Genomic DNA, 17,492 nt, shown 5'->3' with positions numbered 1-17,492 from the left:
GACAACTTAGATCAAGGCCATCAGTCAAACTCTGTACTACAACAAACAACCAACAACAACAACCACAAGACAACTTAGATTAAGGCCATCAGTCAAACTCTGTACTACAACAAACAACAACAACAACAACCACAAGACAACTTAGATCAAGGCCATCAGTCTAACTCTGTACTACAACAAACAAACAACAACAACCACAAGACAACTTAGATCAAGGCCATCAGTCTAACTCGGTTAATGCCGGGGAGGAAGCCAACCGGAGTCAATGGGACGGCCTAATATGGGGGTCTTTGTCGATCCACAAATCTCTTTAGATCGAGAAATCTCGGTGCCATCCACAAATCGTCAGTTTCTCGTTCAGAAATCACGTGGCGGGAGTCACTTTTAACGATAAAACATTTGTATTTCAAATATCACTGCTTGATCCACGCTCCATCGCATAGACCAACACACTCTAAATGTCAGAGCTCAATCACTGCTCGCTCCTGGGCCTCCCCTAGGTCGACTCAGCATCAATCGAGAGCCTGGTGCGGTGTGTAGCAGTGAACATCGCCACGGGAGAGACACAGGCGGCTGGGCGTGGTGCTTGGCCACCCCCCCCTCTCGTGTCCCCCACTCGCGAGCAGCTCTTGTCTGCTGGGGGGGGGTACAGGGGGGTACGGGGGGTGTACGGGGGGGGGTACATCACTTACACACACACTGAACTCTGCACGTATAAAGTACTGTGCATATATATAGACATTTTTGATTTAAAGATTTCGTGACTGCAGGGATTCATGTTCTTGCTTCTTTCGGTAAACTCACGTAGAAGGGAGATACACAATACAATATAAAACAATAAAAATTAATTAAATTAAATCGCGACTTTTTCGCGGGCAACACACACGGACGGAAGCTTGCGTTGCCTCCGAAACGTCGAGATTTAATTTAAATTTCAAATTTTTTCACCTCCGTGACTTTACCGAAAAAAACACAGAGTATGCGCATATACTCTTTGCTTATTTCTATTTTCTATTTAAAATCTTCACCCACGTGACTTTACCGAAAGAAGCAAAGGATATGGACCCTATCAGTCACGAAAAACTTCAAATCGACTGCTGCACATACAGAACTGTGGCCAGTGTTGAGTCTATGGGCAGCGCCTATCAGCTCTACGGAATTTAGCCTCGCTGCCACGTGGTCGCCTATCCGCGCTACGTTTTCTAAACGCGCCCTGCTAAAGCCACGCGTTCCCACCAGCGGACCGTCTCCCGCCCTTGTTGTGGTAGCGGCGCGAAACGTCGGACCACCACCACCACCACACGAGTCAATAGCTTTGTGTGTCACCTCCTCGCCACGACGGAGTAGAGAGCTCAAGACCCCCCACCACCCAGACAGACGTCTACGGAGCGAACCACGAGGTGAGTGAGTGAGTGCAGCCCTAGGCCACATTGCCCGGCCTGGTTGGCCTGGGATTGGGCTGGGCTGATACCCCCCCACCACCATCCCCTGTGGTCTTTGTGGAACAGTTGAGGGGTCTAAACTGTGTTGGTCAATCCGCCCGTGGAATGTAACATTCATGTAAATGTCTAAGTCGAGATCATTTAATCAGAATCCGTGGGCGTCACTGTGACTAGGTCGATGTTAACTCCTTCGCCTGGTCTACAGGAGGTCGTGGGTTCGATCGCGACCCTGTAGAGATGTTGACTACCTCGCCTGGTCTACAGGAGGTCGTGGGTTCGATCTTGCCCCTGTAGAGATGTTAACTACCTCGCCTGGTCTACAGGAGGTCGTGGGTTCGATCATGACCCTGTAGAGATGTTAACTCCTTCGCCTGGTCTACAGGAGGTCGTGGATTCGATCGCGACCCTGTAGAGATGTTGACTACCTCGCCTGGTCTACAGGAGGTCGTGGGTTTCGATCGCGACCCTGTAGAGATGTTGACTACCTCGCCTGGTCTACAGGAGGTCGTGGGTTCGATCGCGACCCTGTAGAGATATTGACTACTTCGCCTGGTCTACAGGAGGTCGTGGGTTCGATCGCGACCCTGTAGAGATGTTGACTACTTCGCCTGGTCTACAGGAGGTCGTGGGTTTCGATAATGCCCCTGTAGAGATGTTAACTACCTCGCCTGGTCTACAGGAGATCGTGGGTTCGATCGCGACCCTGTAGAGATGTTGACTACCTCGCCTGGTCTACAGGAGGTCGTGGGTTCGATCATGCCCCTGTAGAGATGTTAACTACTTCGCCTGGTCTACAGGAGGTCGTGGGTTCGATCATGCCCCTGTAGAGATGTTAACTATTTCGCCTGGTCCACAGGAGGTCGTGAGTTCGATCGCGACCCTGTAGAGATATTGACTACCTCGCCTGGTCTACAGGAGGTCGTGGGTTCCATCATGTCCCTGTAGAGATGTTGACTACCTCGCCTGGTCTACAGGAGGTCGTGAGTTCGATCGCGACCCTGTAGAGATGTTAACTACCTCGCCTGGTCTACAGAAGGTCGTGGGTTCGATCCCAACCATGACGCCCCTCTATCAAGTTCATGTATTACGTGTAGCCCTGTGAGCCATTCGGCTCTTGAATCTGGTGCAACCGCAACAAACAAAAAACAAAAACATGAACAAGAAAACATCTTAAAGTGAATATGTGACTAAGTGCAAACAGAAAATCTAAGAAAAGACCAAAATATTGCAGAAAAAGTACCGTTACACCAACGCCATGTGCAAAAATCCCAGTAGGATGCAAGTCAAACAACAACAACCACAAGACAACTTAGATTAAGGCCATCAGTCTAACTCTGTACATCAACAAACATGGCAACCAAAAAAAACGGGCCGAACGAAATCTGTTTAGGCATGCGGTGGCTGGGCATGCGGGTTACATGACCCAGCCAACGCAGCCTTGCCTGCCGGAGGAGCTCACCAATAGGACTTTGTCCAGATCTTTCAAGGATTTGTGAGCTCCACACACAATCCAGCCTGGTTATCCGAGGATGGATCGTAGACAGGCCAGCCTAAATGTTTCTAACCGGTTAAGATGGATCATAGACAGGCCAGCCTAAATGTTTAGGCTGGTCTGTCTAGAATTTCCCTTGGGTGATCATCTCTGCCTGGTGCCTTTCCTGGTCTCGACTCTGGATCTCCTTCAGGACTTCCTCAACAGATGGCACCTCAGCCAGTCACTCACAGGGGGTGACTTCTTCCAATATTTGAGGCACCGCAGCCTCAGCACTGTCATCCCCACTTTGTGCCATGATGTTTTCCTGCTGAGGGATTTCCCCTCCCCCAGGACCTCACAGAAATGCTCAGCAAATCTGCAAACCTGTTCCTGGGGATCTGAGATTGGATCACCATTCTTTCCCCTAATTACGGTGATAGGTGTGGCACTACAATTTACGTTTTTGATGGAATTAAACAGCGATGTCTGATCACGGGCTACTGAGGCAGATTCCATCTCCTCAGAAACCCGCGACCACCACCCATCATTGCAGCGCCTCACGGCTCTCAGAACCTCCGAGCGAAGGCTGCGGTAAGCCTCCTCATTCTCTGACGTGGAATGCCGTAGACTATGAGAGTGGGCCTGTCGCTTTTTCTCAGCCAGCCTGAAGACCTCTGTCAGCCAGGGTCTCTGGGGAGGTCTGAACCGCATACCCAAAGCAGCCATTGCAGCTGCATGAGCCACAGTCATTAACCTCGCCCATTTACCCTCTATGTGTATCTGTGACCTCTGTGACAATTCTCTCTCTCTCTATCTCTCTTGCGTCTCTGTGTGATCGCTGCTGCTGCTGCTGCTAGCGGCGGCGTCCTTCCGGCAGCAGAGGACATCCACGTGACCGGCGGCGTCTGCGTTCGAAGCGTTTGGGGGCGGCGGGGATGGAGCAGCAGTACGAGTCCGTGGCCGAGTTGGGCGCTGGGGTCTACGGGGCCGCGACGACTTTGAAGGCTCGCGACCTCCGGGACCAGGGCCGCTTTGTGGTGCTGCTCAAGGGCCTGCGCCTGCAGACAGGCGGGGGCCCGGAGGAAGATGCCTGGCAGCTGCTGCAGCTACAGCTGCTCACGAAGCTGGAGCACCCCAACGTGGTGAGGTGGGTGTCTCTCCCACCCCTCGCGCCGCGTCACAATCCCTCGCAATCGTCGCCGCGTCAGCCTCCAATCCTCCACGGTCATCGTGTCTTGGTGTCACTCGCCTTACGTTGTCGCCATCTCCACCGTGGATGGAGTTGGAGCACCCCAACGTGGTGAGGTGGGTGTCTCTCCCACCCCTCGCGCCGCGTCACAATCCCTCGCAATCGTCGCCGCGTCAGCCTCCAATCCTCCACGGTCATCGTGTCTTGGTGTCACTCGCCTTACGTTGTCGCCATCTCCACCGTGGATGGAGTTGGAGCACCCCAACGTGGTGAGGTGGGTGTCTCTCCCACCCCTCGCGCCGCGTCACGATCCCTCGCAATCGTCGCCACGTCAGCCTCCATCCTCCAATTGTCCACGGTCATCGTGTCTTGAAAAGATTAGGAGACAGATCGTCGTCGTCGTCGTCGTCGTCGTCAAACCGAGATGACTTCTGCGCTCTCTTGCTCTGATGTCTCCGACCCCCGACCGGCCTGCCCCAGGCTGCTGGACGTCTTTGTGGATATTCGTGACGAGGGCGGCGCGCGTCACGCCGTGGTCTGTGAGCTCGTAGACCAGGATCTGTCCACCTACCTGGGGAAGTCGCCCCACACACCGTCCCACCACATCAAGGTGCCACCGCCAGCACCACCACCACCCACCCCGTCACTCCCTACCCCACCCCCAAAAGGCAACACCACTCTCAGAGTCTCTGTGTATCTCTATGGGTCTCTGTGTGTCTCTGTGAGTCTCTATGAGTCTCTGTGTGTCTCTGTGTCTCTATGAGTCTCTGAGTCTCTATGAGTCTCTATGAGTCTCTGTGTGTCTCTGTGTATCTCTGAGTCTCTATGAGTCTACCAGTCTCTGTGTATCTCGCACGCACGTTGCCAGCCGAGCCTCGGAGCGGCTAACGAGTTTACACTCCCCCCCCCCCTCCTTGTGTCGTGACCTTGTGCCGTGCCCTTGCGCCGTGACCTTGTGCCGTGACCTTGCGCCGTGACCTTGTGCCGTGCCCTTGTGCCGTGACCTTGTGCTGTGACCTTGCGCCGTGACCTTGTGCCGTGACCTTGCGCCGTGACCTTGTGCCGTGACCTTGTGCCGTGACCTTGCGCCGTGCCCAGGAGGTGACGCGCCAGCTGCTGTGTGGGCTGCGCTACCTGCACGGCCACGGCCTGGAGCACCGCGAGCTCACGCCACGCAGCGTCCTGGTGACGGCCTCGGGGCGCGTCAAGCTCGCCGGCTGGGGGCTCGGACGCTTCCTCTTGGACGGCGCGAGCACGGCTCTCACCCCGGCGGTGAGTAGAGAGAGTGAGAGAGAGAGGTCTTCTTGGTTCTTTCGGTAAAGTCGTCACGTAGAAGGGAAGTAATAAAATAATATAAATAAAACATAATAAAATAATTCTCACGACGTTTCGGCCACAACGCAAGCAGCCGTCCTCAGGTGAAGACCAGGTCTGTCGAGGAGACAGCGTCTGAATCTGTCTTCCGGCCAACACCGGCGACGATTATCTTAACCGGTCCCGGGCCTCCCCTAGGTTGACTCAGCCTCAAAAGAGTACCCGGTGCGGTGCGCGGTAAACATCGCCACCGGGTAGACAAAGGCGGCCGGGTGCGGTGCTGGCCACCCACCCCCTCGTGTGCCGGCCGTCATAGGCGCTGCTACTCGCTAAGGGCACTTGCCCCTACGGTGTGTGAAGGCTACACGGGGGATCTTTGTCTTTGTGTGTGCCGCTGCTGTAGGTGTCCCCGTCGTGGTACCGCGCCCCGGAGCTGCTGCTGCGGGTGACCTGCGGCCCGGCCGCCGACCTGTGGAGCGTCGGCTGCATCTTTGCTGAGATGTTTACACGCAGGTGCTCCTTGAGCACCGCCACCCGCACACCCACACACCTAGCAACCACACCCACCTAGCAACCACACCCACCTAGCAACCACACCCACCTAGCAACCCCACCCACCTAGCAACCCACCCAACCCACCTAGCAACCCACCCACCTAGCAACCCACCCCACCACCTAGCAACCCCACCCGCCCACCTAGCAACCCACCCACCCACCTAGCAACCCACCCACCCACCTAGCAACCACCCGCCCACCTAGCAACCCACCCACCACCTAGCACCCACCCACCAAACCACACACCCAGCCACCCACACCACCCACCCACCCACCAATCCACCCACCCAGCCACCCACCAACCCACACACCCACCCACCTATCAACCCACCAAACACCCACCCACCCACCTATCAACCCACCCACCCACCAATCCACCAAACCACCCAGCCACCCACACACCCACCCACCTATCAACCCACCCACCAAACCACCCACCCACCCACCCACTCACTCACCACCCACCCACCACACCCACCCACCCCACACACCCACCCACCTATCAACCCACCCACCAATCCACAAAACCACCCACCAGCCACACAGCCACCCACCTATCAATCCACCCACCCACCAAACCACCCACACAGCCACCCACCCACCTCTCCCGCACGCAATGTCACCACAGGCCTGGCAGGGTGGCGTCGCCATGGCGCCCGTGCCAGGATAGGTGCCCCCGTGGGTCCGACCGAACACCATGCCACCTCTCCCCCATTGAATTGGTGTTGTTGTTATTATGATGATGTGTCTTTCCGACAGACCTGTTCTTCTGAACACCACCAGGCTTGGCAGCGTATATTTAAGTATTTAAGTATATATTTAAATATATACGCTGACAAGCCTGGTGGTGCTCATTCAGACGCCGTCTTTCCGACAGACTTGCTCTTCACCCGAGGACGGCTGCTTGCGTTGTGGCCGAAACGTCGTGAGAATTGTATTTTATTGCGTTTTATTATTTTATGATTTCCCTTCTACGTGACTTTACCGAAAGAAGCAAAAGGTTCTAAGCGACGTCGCATCAGGTGACCTCCTTGTCTCCCCTCAACGCAGGCCTCTCTTCCCCGGAGGCTCCGATGTCGATCAGCTGACGAAGATATTCGGGTGAGTAGCTCGTGGCGAGCGTGCCGTGGGGAGCGGCGCGGGGGCCAATAGACGCCATCTCATTTGTTAGCGGAGAGCAACGTGGGGTGGAGGAGGGGGGGGGGAGGTGGGGGGAGGGGGAGAGGGAAGGGGGAGGAGGGGGAGGAGGGAGGGGAGGAGGGGGGGGAAGGGGGAGGAGAAGAAGGGGGGGGAGGAGGAGGAGGGGGAAGGGGGAGGAGGAGGGAGGAGGGGGAAGGAGGGGGGGGGAGGGGGAAGGGGGAGGAGAAGAAGGAGGAGGGGGGGCAGGAGTATTTGGCTGTTGATGTAAATTCCACAACAGCCACTCCGTTGCGCAATCATTGATGAAAGTGGGTTGATAGTCAACAGCCGAATTCTCACCGTCACCTCCGCCGCTACCCCCCCCTTACCCCCCCTCTTACCCTCCCCCCTACCCCCCCCTTACCCCCCCCCTCCCCCCGCGTCCCCCATGTCCCAGTCTGCTGGGCGTGCCGAGCCTGGAGGAGTGGCTGCTCGGAGCCTCCCTGCCGCACGGCGACTTTGCCGCGCAAACTCAGCTCGGTGGTCGCCACTCCTACGGTCTCCACGCTGCCCCGCGGGCCCTGGTCGACTCCACGCCGGAGATGGGGCTGGAGGTCGCGCCGGGCAACGAGAATGTGGCGATGGCGCTGCTGCTGGTGAGACGCGGGCGGATTGTACGCGACGGCAATTGTCGCGCTTCGACGGGGATTACCGTTGAGCGGGCAATAACGCATCGCCTCTCGTCTCTGTGTGTCTCTCTGTGTCTCTCTGTGTCTCTCTGTGTCTCTCTGTGTGTCTGTGTCTCTCTGTGTGTCTGTGTCTCTCTGTGTCTCTGTGTCTCTCTGTGTCTCTGTGTGTCTCTCTGTGTCTCTCTGTCTGTGTCTCTCTGTGTCTCTCTGTGTCTCTGTGTCTCTCTGTGTCTCTGTGTCTCTGTGTGTCTCTCTGTGTCTCTCTGTGTCTCTCTGTGTCTCTCCACGCCCTCCGCACGCACGGCCGTGCCTCCCGCAGGAGCTGCTGACCTTCAGCCCCCGCAAGCGCATCTCTGCGTCTGTCGCCCTCTTCCATCCGTACTTCTCTGAGGCCGCAGGCGTGGCCACGGGCGAGGCCTAAGGAGTAGGCCCTGGGGCAAGGCCTAAGGAGTAGGCCCCGGGGCGAGGCCTAAGGAGTTTGCGTCCTTTTTTGTTGCCCCCACCTTAAGAGGGTCGCTTGTGTTGCGCCCGAAACGTCGTCATTCGATTTGTTTTAATGTTTCGCCGACGTGACTTTACCGAATAAAAAAGCTAAAGGGTAATAAAAGTTAACTCTGAAGCAGCAAAAGAATGGCGAGGTACCTCTTTGTTGTTGTTGTTGTTGTCGTCGTCGTGTTGTTGTTGTTGTTTTCACAAATGTGCAGCGGGCGACTTATTGAGAGCACACTCTCTCGCGTAACGCGGCTGCACACTGGCGATCCTGACACGCAGCCCCATCTCCGGCCTCGCCACGCCAGCTGCCCGTCCTGCCGAATATCCGTCACGAGGTCGGCCACGAAGAGATGATGCCGGCGAGCAGCGACGCAGCCAGCACCCACGGCGGCACGAACCGCCGGTCCATCATCCCTCATATCCGCCAAGCGCCACCTCTGGCCACGCCCCCTTTCCAGAACCCTCCAGCCGCTTCCCAGAGGAGCTTCTTGACCGACTCCGCCTTCATCTTCACCCCAGATACGCCCCCCCACCCCCCATATAATGAGGCATTGCGTAATGCACCCATGACCGTAATCACCACTCCAGGCCGACAGGTGTCACCCTATAGTTATAGGTTATTTAAATCCTTTATACTGGTAGGAACGAAGTGAACCAGCCTACAATAGATTATATCGTCCGTCCGATGTCCGATTAGGTGTAGCAACATCGCCCCCTACTGCAAACACTTGGCAGGACCCTACAAAAACCTTTAGACTCAGTGAGGCTTTCCTGGCTAAACAAGTGTAACATTCCCTTATAATTCCCTGAGATAGCTTTTAATGAAAACATTTAAATTACAAATTAACTCACAGCGGCCTAAAGCCTACAGCTAGGCCTAAAGCCTAGAACTAGGCCTCAAACTCTCCCTTCGTATCGTACCCCCGCCATTTCATTTTATTATAGCCATTCATTTGTTCGTTCCTACCAGCCCACCCCGCAGGGACCTGTTCTAAACGGAATCAGCACATCAAATTAAATCCGCAGAGGAGGGGAAGACGGGTCCCAAGCATGCGACACTCACAACCATCAGTGGCAGATACTTGGCCGAGAGAGTCGAGAGAGAGAGGGAAGAGACTTTTCAGGACTTTATTTCCGCTAAAACATTAACAAAAAACCATTACGGGGAAAAAAACACACGTAAATTGTAAATCGATAAAACATCAAACTCTTTAACAGCTGTGTGTGCACGAACTACACGTGGCACAGGGATAGAGGCTGTGCAAACGAGGCGGTGCACGGACATCTCCGTGTGTAGCAAAGTCGCTACGTGAGTGGGTGAGTGTGTGAACAGATGAGTGGGTGAGTGTGTGTGTGAACAGGTGAGTGAGCGAGTGGGTGTGTGAGGTGAGTGGGTGAGGTGAGTGTGTGAGGTGAGTGGGTGAGCGAGTGTGTGGGTGGGTGAGTGGGTGAGCGAGTGAGTGGGTGTGTGAGTGGGTGAGCGAGTGTGTGGGTGGGTGAGTGGGTGAGCGAGTGTGTGGGTGGGTGGGTTAGTGGGTGTGTGAGTGGGGTGAGCGAGTGTGTGGGTGGGTGGATTAGTGGGTGTGTGAGTGGGTGAGCGAGTGTGTGGGTGGGTGAGTGGGTTTTTCTATTTGATGAATCAAAATGCGATGTGAAAAAAATATTTTTTTTCTCCCCGACATTTTCAAAACGAAATGGCGTTGACGCGTCAAACACCTGAAATCATTTTTTTTTTTTACGGATTCAGTTGTCGGTTTTCATTAAAGTGTAATGACAGGGTCACGCCTGGTGGGGTCACGGGGTCACACCTGGTGACGTCACGGGGTCACGCCTGGCGAGGTCACGGGGTCACGCCTGGTGACATCACGGGGTCACGCCTGGCGAGGTCACGGGGTCACGCCTGGTGACGTCACGGGGTCACGCCTGGTGATGTCACGGGGTCACACCTGGCGGGGTCACGGGGTCACGCCTGGTGACGTCACGGGGTCACACCTGGTGATGTCACGGGGTCACACCTGGGGGGGTCACGGGGTCACGCCTGGTGACGTCACGGGGTCACACCTGGCGAGGTCACGGGGTCACGCCCGCTGGCCTGGGAAGGGATTCACGGGTACGGCCACAGAGGCAACAACCGATCAACGTGAGCACGTCGAGGTGAGCGGGCGGGCAACTTGCGGTTTGACGGTGAACACGGCAGAGCGGACGTGAGCTTCAGAGCGAACGCCGAGCGGGTGGGATGCCGTCCGCGGCCTGACGAACGCCGCCGCGACGGCCACGCGGCACTACGGGTGCGTGCCGCTCGTCGGCAGGCGCGCGGCGACCGGCTGCCGGGGCGCGGGGAAGTCGCCGGGATACGCCGGGAGGTTCCGGACGGGGCAGCCGGGAGGCAGCGTGGCGGCGGGGACCGGGCCCCCCCTCAGGGGGTTGGCGTCGCCGAGGATTTCGTAGAGAAGGCCGCTGGCCACTTCGCGAGCTCCTTCCGCGCTGGAGCTCAGCACCGCGGGGAAGAAGCCGCTGCCTTCCCGCATCATCCCGGGAACGGAGACCTTGTACAAGAGGCCCATGGGCCTGCCGGGCTCCGAGTGAGCGTGCAGTTCGAAGGTCGCGTGGCCCACGCCGGCGCTCCGTAGCAGCGCCTGCAAACGCGTCTCCCACGACAAGACGGCCGTCTCCGGCAGCTCGTCCAGACCGATTGGCGTGGGCCACGGGTGGTGAGGTGCCCGCCAGAGCAGCGTGTGCGCCGCCCAGCCCACAAACAGGTTGTGCGGGGCCTTGTCGGAGACGGCGCACTCCGGCGGCGGGAGGCCTGGGACTGCCGCCACCTCCTCCTCGTCTTCCATTGCCTCCTCCTCCCCCACCTCCTCCTCCCCCACCCTCCTCCACCTCCTCCTCCACCGCCTCCTCCCCCCCCCCTCCTCATCTTCAGTTGCCACCCGCCTCCTCCCCCCCTTCCTCGTCGTCTTCCGTTGCCACCACCACCACCGCCGCGGCAGCAGCAGCAGCAGCCGCCGCCCCCGGGTCTCGCTGCGGGATGGCCCAGTCCACGTGGATGTCTCGGCCCCACAGCCGGAAGGAGTACGGCAGCAGCACCCTGCGGGCCATGCAGGCCGCGCGGTGGCTCTCGTATTCGACGAACGCGAAGCCTCGGCTGTGGCTCCTGTCGTGGCGACAGAAGCGCATCTGGACGTCCACGACGCCCTCCGTGACGTCGCTCATTGCCGCCATCACCTCGGCCCGCGTCCTAACCTTCGGCAGCCCCGCCAAGAAGAGGCGGCGATTGTCGACGCTCACGTGAACCGCGATCCGTTGCCCGGGCGGATCTCCGACTTGTGGAGTCTCCTGACGGCGTCCGCGGCTTGCGATGCGCGTCGCGAAGGTGGCGAAGGCGTAGCCGCGGTTCTCTCCGTGGTACGTCATCATGAGGCGCAGCTGGTACAGCCGCCCCACCGCCTCCAGCACGGGCACCAGCTCGTCCTCGTACAGGTCGCGCGGGATCCTCGCCAGGAACACCTCGCAGCCGCGGGCGGGAGGGGGGCCCTGCCAGTCGGGCGGCGGTCCCAGCTTCCTCTGTCCGTTCTCCTGGACGATGTTGTAGCCCGTGCGCAACACGAGGTCCAGCAGGTCCCTCTCCACGCAGCTCATGATGTCGAGCATCGGCGCTTTGTCCACGGCGGCGGTGACGACGGGGCAGCGGCTTGGGGCCCGTTGGAGCCCTTGACACTCACCGGCGCAGAAGCCTCGTGCCGACAAAGCCACGGCGGGGGGCGGAATCAACTCGTGAAAAGGCGGGAACTCGCTCGGGCCAAGCTACAGGCCCAGCAGTGGAGAGAGGAAGAGAGAGTGGAGAGACGGATGGGAGAGAGAGCTACCTTTGTAAACTCGGAAATCACAATAAAATAGAAACCCAAGAAACTGTGTCTTGACCTTTGAACCGCCCTGTATAATGACCCCTCACCCCCAGTAGACGACCTGGTACCCCTCCTCACTCATCCACTCACTGACCCATCCACGCACCTCACACAGCCAGTCACTCACACACTCACCCACCCACTCACCCGCACACCCAGTCGCTCACACACTCACCTCACACACTCACCCACCCACTCGCTCACACACTCACCCACCCACTCACCCGCACACCCACTCGCTCACACACTCACCCACCCACTCACCGCACACCCACTCGCTCACACACTCACCTCACACACTCACCCACCCACTCACCCGCACACCCACTCGCTCACACACTCACCTCACACACTCACCCACCCACTCGCTCACACACTCACCCACCCACTCACCCGCACACCCACTCGCTCACACACTCACCCACCCACTCACCCGCACACCCACTCGCTCACACACTCACCCACCCACTCACCCGCACACCCACTCGCTCACACACTCACCTCACACACTCACCCACCCACTCACCCGCACATCCACTCGCTCACACACTCACCCACCCACTCACCCGCTCACCCACTCGCTCACACACTCACCCACCCACCCACTCGCTCACACACCCACCCACTCACCCACCCGCACACCCACTCGCTCACACACTCGCTCACACACTCACCCACCCACTCACCCACCCACTCACCCGCCACACCCACTCGCTCACTCACTCACCTCACACACTCACCTCACACACTCACCCGCACACTCACCCGCACACTCACCCGCACACTCACCCGCACACTCACCCGCACACTCACCCGCACACACACTCGCTCACACACTCACCCACCCACTCACCTGCACACACACTCACCTCACACACTCACCCACCCACTCACCCACACACCCACTCGCTCACACACTCTCCCACCCACTCACCCACTCACTGATGATGAGAGAGAGAGAGACACGCAGACTCCAAATATACAACAGTAGGCGTCGCCAGGGCCGGGATCGAACCCACGACCTCCTGCATACCAGGCGAGGTAGTTAACATCTCCTAGCCACCGTGATGATGATGAGAGAGACACACAAACTCCAAATATACAGCAAGAATCTTCAGTATCGGGATCAAACCCACGACCTCCTGCATACCAGGCGAGGTAGTTAACATCTCCTAGCCACCGTGATGATGATGAGAGAGACACAAACTCCAAATATACAGCAAGAATCTTCAGTATCGGGATCAAACCCACGACCTCCTGCATACCAGGCGAGGGAGTTAACATCTCCTAGCCACCGTGATGATGAGAGAGAGACACAAACTCCAACTCCAAATTAAGTTTGAATGTTTGCGTGTCGTTAAAACCGGCCATCAGCCGACAGCCAATTCGCAAGGTTTATCACGTGACATACCGTGCCAATCTGTCACTGGAGCAGCACTAACCGGTTGTGTGTTGGAGTGTCTGTGTGTACACACTGTGTGTGTCTGTGTGTGTGTGTGTCTGTGTGTACACTGTGTGTGTGTGTTGGAGTGTCTGTGTGTACACACTGTGTGTCTGTGTGTGTGTGTACACTGTGTGTACACACTGTGTGTGTCTGTGTGTGTGTGTACACTGTGTGTCTGTGTGTACACTGTGTGTCTGTGTGTACACTGTGTATGTGTGTCTGTGTGTGCACTGTGTGTGTGTACACACTGTGTGTGTCTGTGTGTCTGTGTCTGTTTGTCTGTGTGTGTGTACACTGTGTGTGTGTGTGTACAATGTGTGTGTGTGTGTACACTCTGTGTGTGTACACTGTGTGTGTGTACAATGTGTGTGTACAATGTGTGTGTGTGTGTACACTGTGTGTGTGTGTGTACAGTGTGTGTGTACAGTGTGTGTGTACAGTGTGTGTGTGTACACTGTGTGTGTGTACAGTGTGTGTGTACACTGTGTGTGTACAGTGTGTGTGTACACTGTGTGTGTGTACAATGTGTGTGTGTACACTGTGTGTGTGTAGTGTGTGTACACTGTGTGTGTGTACACTGTGTGTGTACAATGTGTGTGTGTGTACACTGTATGTGTACACTGTGTGTGTGTGTACACTGTGTGTGTGTGTGTTCACCACGCCCGGCGGACCCGTTATTCGATCCCGACTCCTGCCGGGGGAGGCGCTCCGGGCGCGGCGGGTCCGCTAGGAAAACTCGGGATGGCCCGAGGCCGACTAGGCCGCAGTCTTCCCTCCCCTCTGTTCTAGATGGTGACGGTGTTGCTGATGTTGTTGTTGATGTTGCTGATGCTGATGATGTTGTTGTTGTTGATGTTGTTGTTGATGTTGCTGATGTTGTTGATGATGTTGTTGATGTTGATGCTGATGTTGTTGTTGTCGATGCTGATGATGTTGTTGTTGTTGATGTTGTTGTTGATGTTGCTGATGTTGTTGATGATGTTGTTGATGCTGATGTTGTTGTTGTCGATGCTGATGATGATGTTGTTGATGATGTTGTTGATGCTGATGATGTTGTTGTTTTTGCTGCTGATGATGATGATGTTGCTGATGTTGTTGTTGTTGTTGATGCTGATGATGTTGTTGTTGATGTTGATGCTGTTGTTGTTGTTGATGCTGATGATGTTGATGTTGATGCTGTTGGTGTTGATGCTGTTGATGTTGTTGTTGTTGATGCTGATGATGTTGTTGATGTTGCTGATGATGTTGTTGTTGATGCTGCTGATGATGATGTTGTTGCTGCTGATGCTAGGGGTGGTGATGATGTTGCTGATGATGGTGTAGATGATGTTATTAATGATGTTGCTGATGATGTTGCTGCTGCTGATGTTGTTGTTGTTGATGCTGATGATGCTGCTGCTGATGTTGATGTTGTTGTATATGATGGTGTAAATGATGTTTATTGATAATGTTGATGATCGCAAACATCAACATAATTTATTAATTTATTCAGTTAGGGTAGCCTCTCATTGTGGGAGGGGAGGGTCTTGTACCCCAGAAGTGACGTCATGTCATCTGCTGCCGCGTGACGTCACGAGGTAACAGGAAGCTGGAGGTCCGCGTGTGAACTGAAATCCGAGGTGAGAAATTTTCATCGTTGTGGTTGTTGTTGTTGTGGTTGTTGTTGTGGTTGTTGTTGTTTACCAAGCTAGAGCCTCGCTCTCTCTCTCGTAGGGATGTCACTAGAGCAGCAGCAGCTTGTGAATCGATGTCCAAGTTGGAACTTTACAACGCGGGGCCTAGACACGCGGGGCCTTGCCTCCTGCCCTCGCCTGGTCGCGTTTGCTTTAATTCCCTCCCTTAAGTTTAATTTGTCTTCACGCGGCTCGCTACTTTGTCACTTTGGTTTACTGTAGATATTAACGCAGTTTTTGTTTAGTTTTTTTTACCAGCCCAAGCCCGCTTGAGCTGCTGTACCGCTCTTGTTTACAGAAGCTACCTGCCCACAGCAACAACAAGGTGGGTGGGTGGGGTTTTGTCAACGCGTGTGTCTCAATGTTTTGACTTAAAACTTTCGTAACTGCAGCAATTCGTATTCTTGGTTCTTTCTGTAAAGTCACAGAGATAGAAAATAAAATAACAGATCAAAATATTAAATTAAATAAAAAATTGAAAATAAAGAAAAAAAACCCACGACGTTTTGACCGCAACACAAGTGGTTTTTGTTTAATTTCTAGATTTGAAGCTTTCGTGACTGCAAGGATTCATATTCTTAGGTTTTTTCGGTAAAGTCACCAGGTAGGTAAAAACATTAAAATTAATAAAAGTAAAATAAAATAAAGATCACGACGTTGTGTTGCCTCCGAAACGTCGTGATCTTTATTTTATTTGACTTTTATTAATTTTAATGTTTTTACCTACCTGGTGACTTTACCGAAAAAACCTAAGAATATTTATTTAATTTCATTATCTGTTATTTGTATTTGCTATCTACGTGACTTTAGAACCAAGACTACGTGTGTCAATGTCTGTCAAACACGCTGAGCGCGTGCTGATGTTGACTCTAAATGTGGAGGGGACAACCCCTGCTGCTGTTGACCATGGCAGTGTGTGTGCCAGAGTCAAGTCTGTTCACTCTGTTGAACACGCACGTTATATCAAAACAATATTACATCTTCTGGGTTCTTTCGGTAAAGTCACGTAGAAGGGAAATAATAAAATAATAAAACATAATAAAATAATTCTCACGACGTTTCGGCCACAACGCAAGCAGCCGTCCTCAGGTGAAAACCAGGTCTGACAGACCTGGTTTTCTGACAGACCTGTTTTCACCTGAGGACGGCTGCTTGCGTTGTGGCCGAAACGTCGTGAGAATTATTTTATTATGTTTTATTTTATATTATTTTATTACTTCCCTTCTACGTGACTTTACCGACAGAACCAAGAAAATCTATTAACTCTATTGAACACGGAGGTTATATCACAACAATTGTTTGTTTTTGGTTTCCTCTGGAACTCTTTATAAGAATGGAAAAGTCAAGAAGTTGACACAGCACACACGTGCAGCAGCTGAAGTCAGATCTGCTCATCTCAGCATTCAGGACATCTAAGCCTGGCTGGCTTCACACCGCTAAGTTGCGATTGAACATTAATTTATGCATTTCTGCATAACACAAATAGGATTGTTTTCAACACCCTTTGCAATGTCAGCCGAATTTAGCTCTTATAAATATCTATTTTGTAACCAGACAGCCAAAATTGTGTGCTCGGAATTTTGGGTTAACATTCATTAAGAAGATACGAGGGCTTCCAGGCATATTTATGACCATTCACCCTCTCATTGTGTGCCATAACAGCCCGTGTGATGAATTTGGGAAACTTTTTCACTATATCATGAATATCTATGAATAAGTATAGACGTGTAAGTCACGTGTTACTATGTAAATATGCATTCCTCTGTGTCTCGATACTGATGTGTAGATGGTGTGGATATTCTTTTTCTGTCTGCAGCTGTCGCTTCCTCTGCAGAATTGGTCTGATGGAGCAAAGGCACTCGGCGCAGCTCGGTGCGACAAGGCATCAATGCGACCGGTGTGCATACAGCACGGATCGTCCTGCAAATTTGACACGGCACCAGAGAACTCACACAGGAGAGAAACCCTTCAAGTGCAGTGTGTGTGGGAAGGCGTTTGCACAGTCATCTACTCTTGTAACACACCAGAGAACACACACGGGAAAGAAACCCTTCAAGTGCAGTGTGTGTGGGAAGACGTTTGCAAAGTCATCTACTCTTGTAACACACCAGAGAACACACACGGGAGAGAAACCCTTCAAGTGCAGTGTGTGTGGGAAGGCGTTTGCACAGTCATCTACTCTTGTAGCACACC

The 17,492-nt window shown here is 54.5% G+C and overlaps 2 protein-coding genes across 2 annotated transcripts; one reads left to right on the top strand and one right to left on the bottom strand.

Annotated features, from left to right (window-relative positions):
• Positions 1-1,224: 1,224 nt before the first annotated feature.
• LOC133362062 (cyclin-dependent kinase 4-like) lies at positions 1,225-8,394 on the top strand. Its single transcript, XM_061581029.1, has 8 exons — positions 1,225-1,400; positions 3,774-4,063; positions 4,586-4,715; positions 5,204-5,377; positions 5,823-5,932; positions 7,025-7,075; positions 7,551-7,749; positions 8,102-8,394. Exons 2-8 carry the CDS (start codon positions 3,852-3,854, stop codon positions 8,201-8,203), a joined length of 978 nt encoding a protein of 325 aa, XP_061437013.1. The 5' UTR covers positions 1,225-1,400; positions 3,774-3,851; the 3' UTR covers positions 8,204-8,394.
• Positions 8,395-10,556: 2,162 nt separating this feature from the next.
• Positions 10,557-11,996, bottom strand: LOC133362061 (probable RNA-binding protein 46). Its single transcript, XM_061581026.1, has 2 exons — positions 11,262-11,996; positions 10,557-11,080 (listed from the first exon to the last, which is right to left on the bottom strand). Exons 1-2 carry the CDS (start codon positions 11,926-11,928, stop codon positions 10,557-10,559), a joined length of 1,191 nt encoding a protein of 396 aa, XP_061437010.1. The 5' UTR covers positions 11,929-11,996.
• Positions 11,997-17,492: the final 5,496 nt, after the last annotated feature.

This window comes from Lethenteron reissneri, unplaced genomic scaffold (genome assembly GCF_015708825.2).
Source record: "Lethenteron reissneri isolate LAM-NWPU_2019-01 unplaced genomic scaffold, ASM1570882v1 scaffold_1354, whole genome shotgun sequence".
Lineage (NCBI taxonomy): Eukaryota > Metazoa > Chordata > Hyperoartia > Petromyzontiformes > Petromyzontidae > Lethenteron > Lethenteron reissneri.
The sequence above is the reverse complement of the archived record's forward strand: the minus strand, read 5'-3'. Positions and strand labels throughout refer to the sequence as shown.

Coding starts and splice junctions, on each gene's coding strand:
- LOC133362062 (XM_061581029.1), top strand. CDS start 3,852: ATGGAGCAGCAGTACGAGTCCGTGGCCGAGTTGGGCGCTGGGGTCTAC. Junction 4,716..5,203: donor CACCGTCCCACCACATCAAG/GTGCCACCGCCA, acceptor CGCCGTGCCCAG/GAGGTGACGCGCCAGCTGCT. Junction 5,378..5,822: donor GCACGGCTCTCACCCCGGCG/GTGAGTAGAGAG, acceptor CCGCTGCTGTAG/GTGTCCCCGTCGTGGTACCG.
- LOC133362061 (XM_061581026.1), bottom strand. CDS start 11,928: ATGCTCGACATCATGAGCTGCGTGGAGAGGGACCTGCTGGACCTCGTG. Junction 11,081..11,261: donor GGCTGCTGCTGCTGCTGCCG/CGGCGGTGGTGG, acceptor CGGCAGTCCCAG/GCCTCCCGCCGCCGGAGTGC.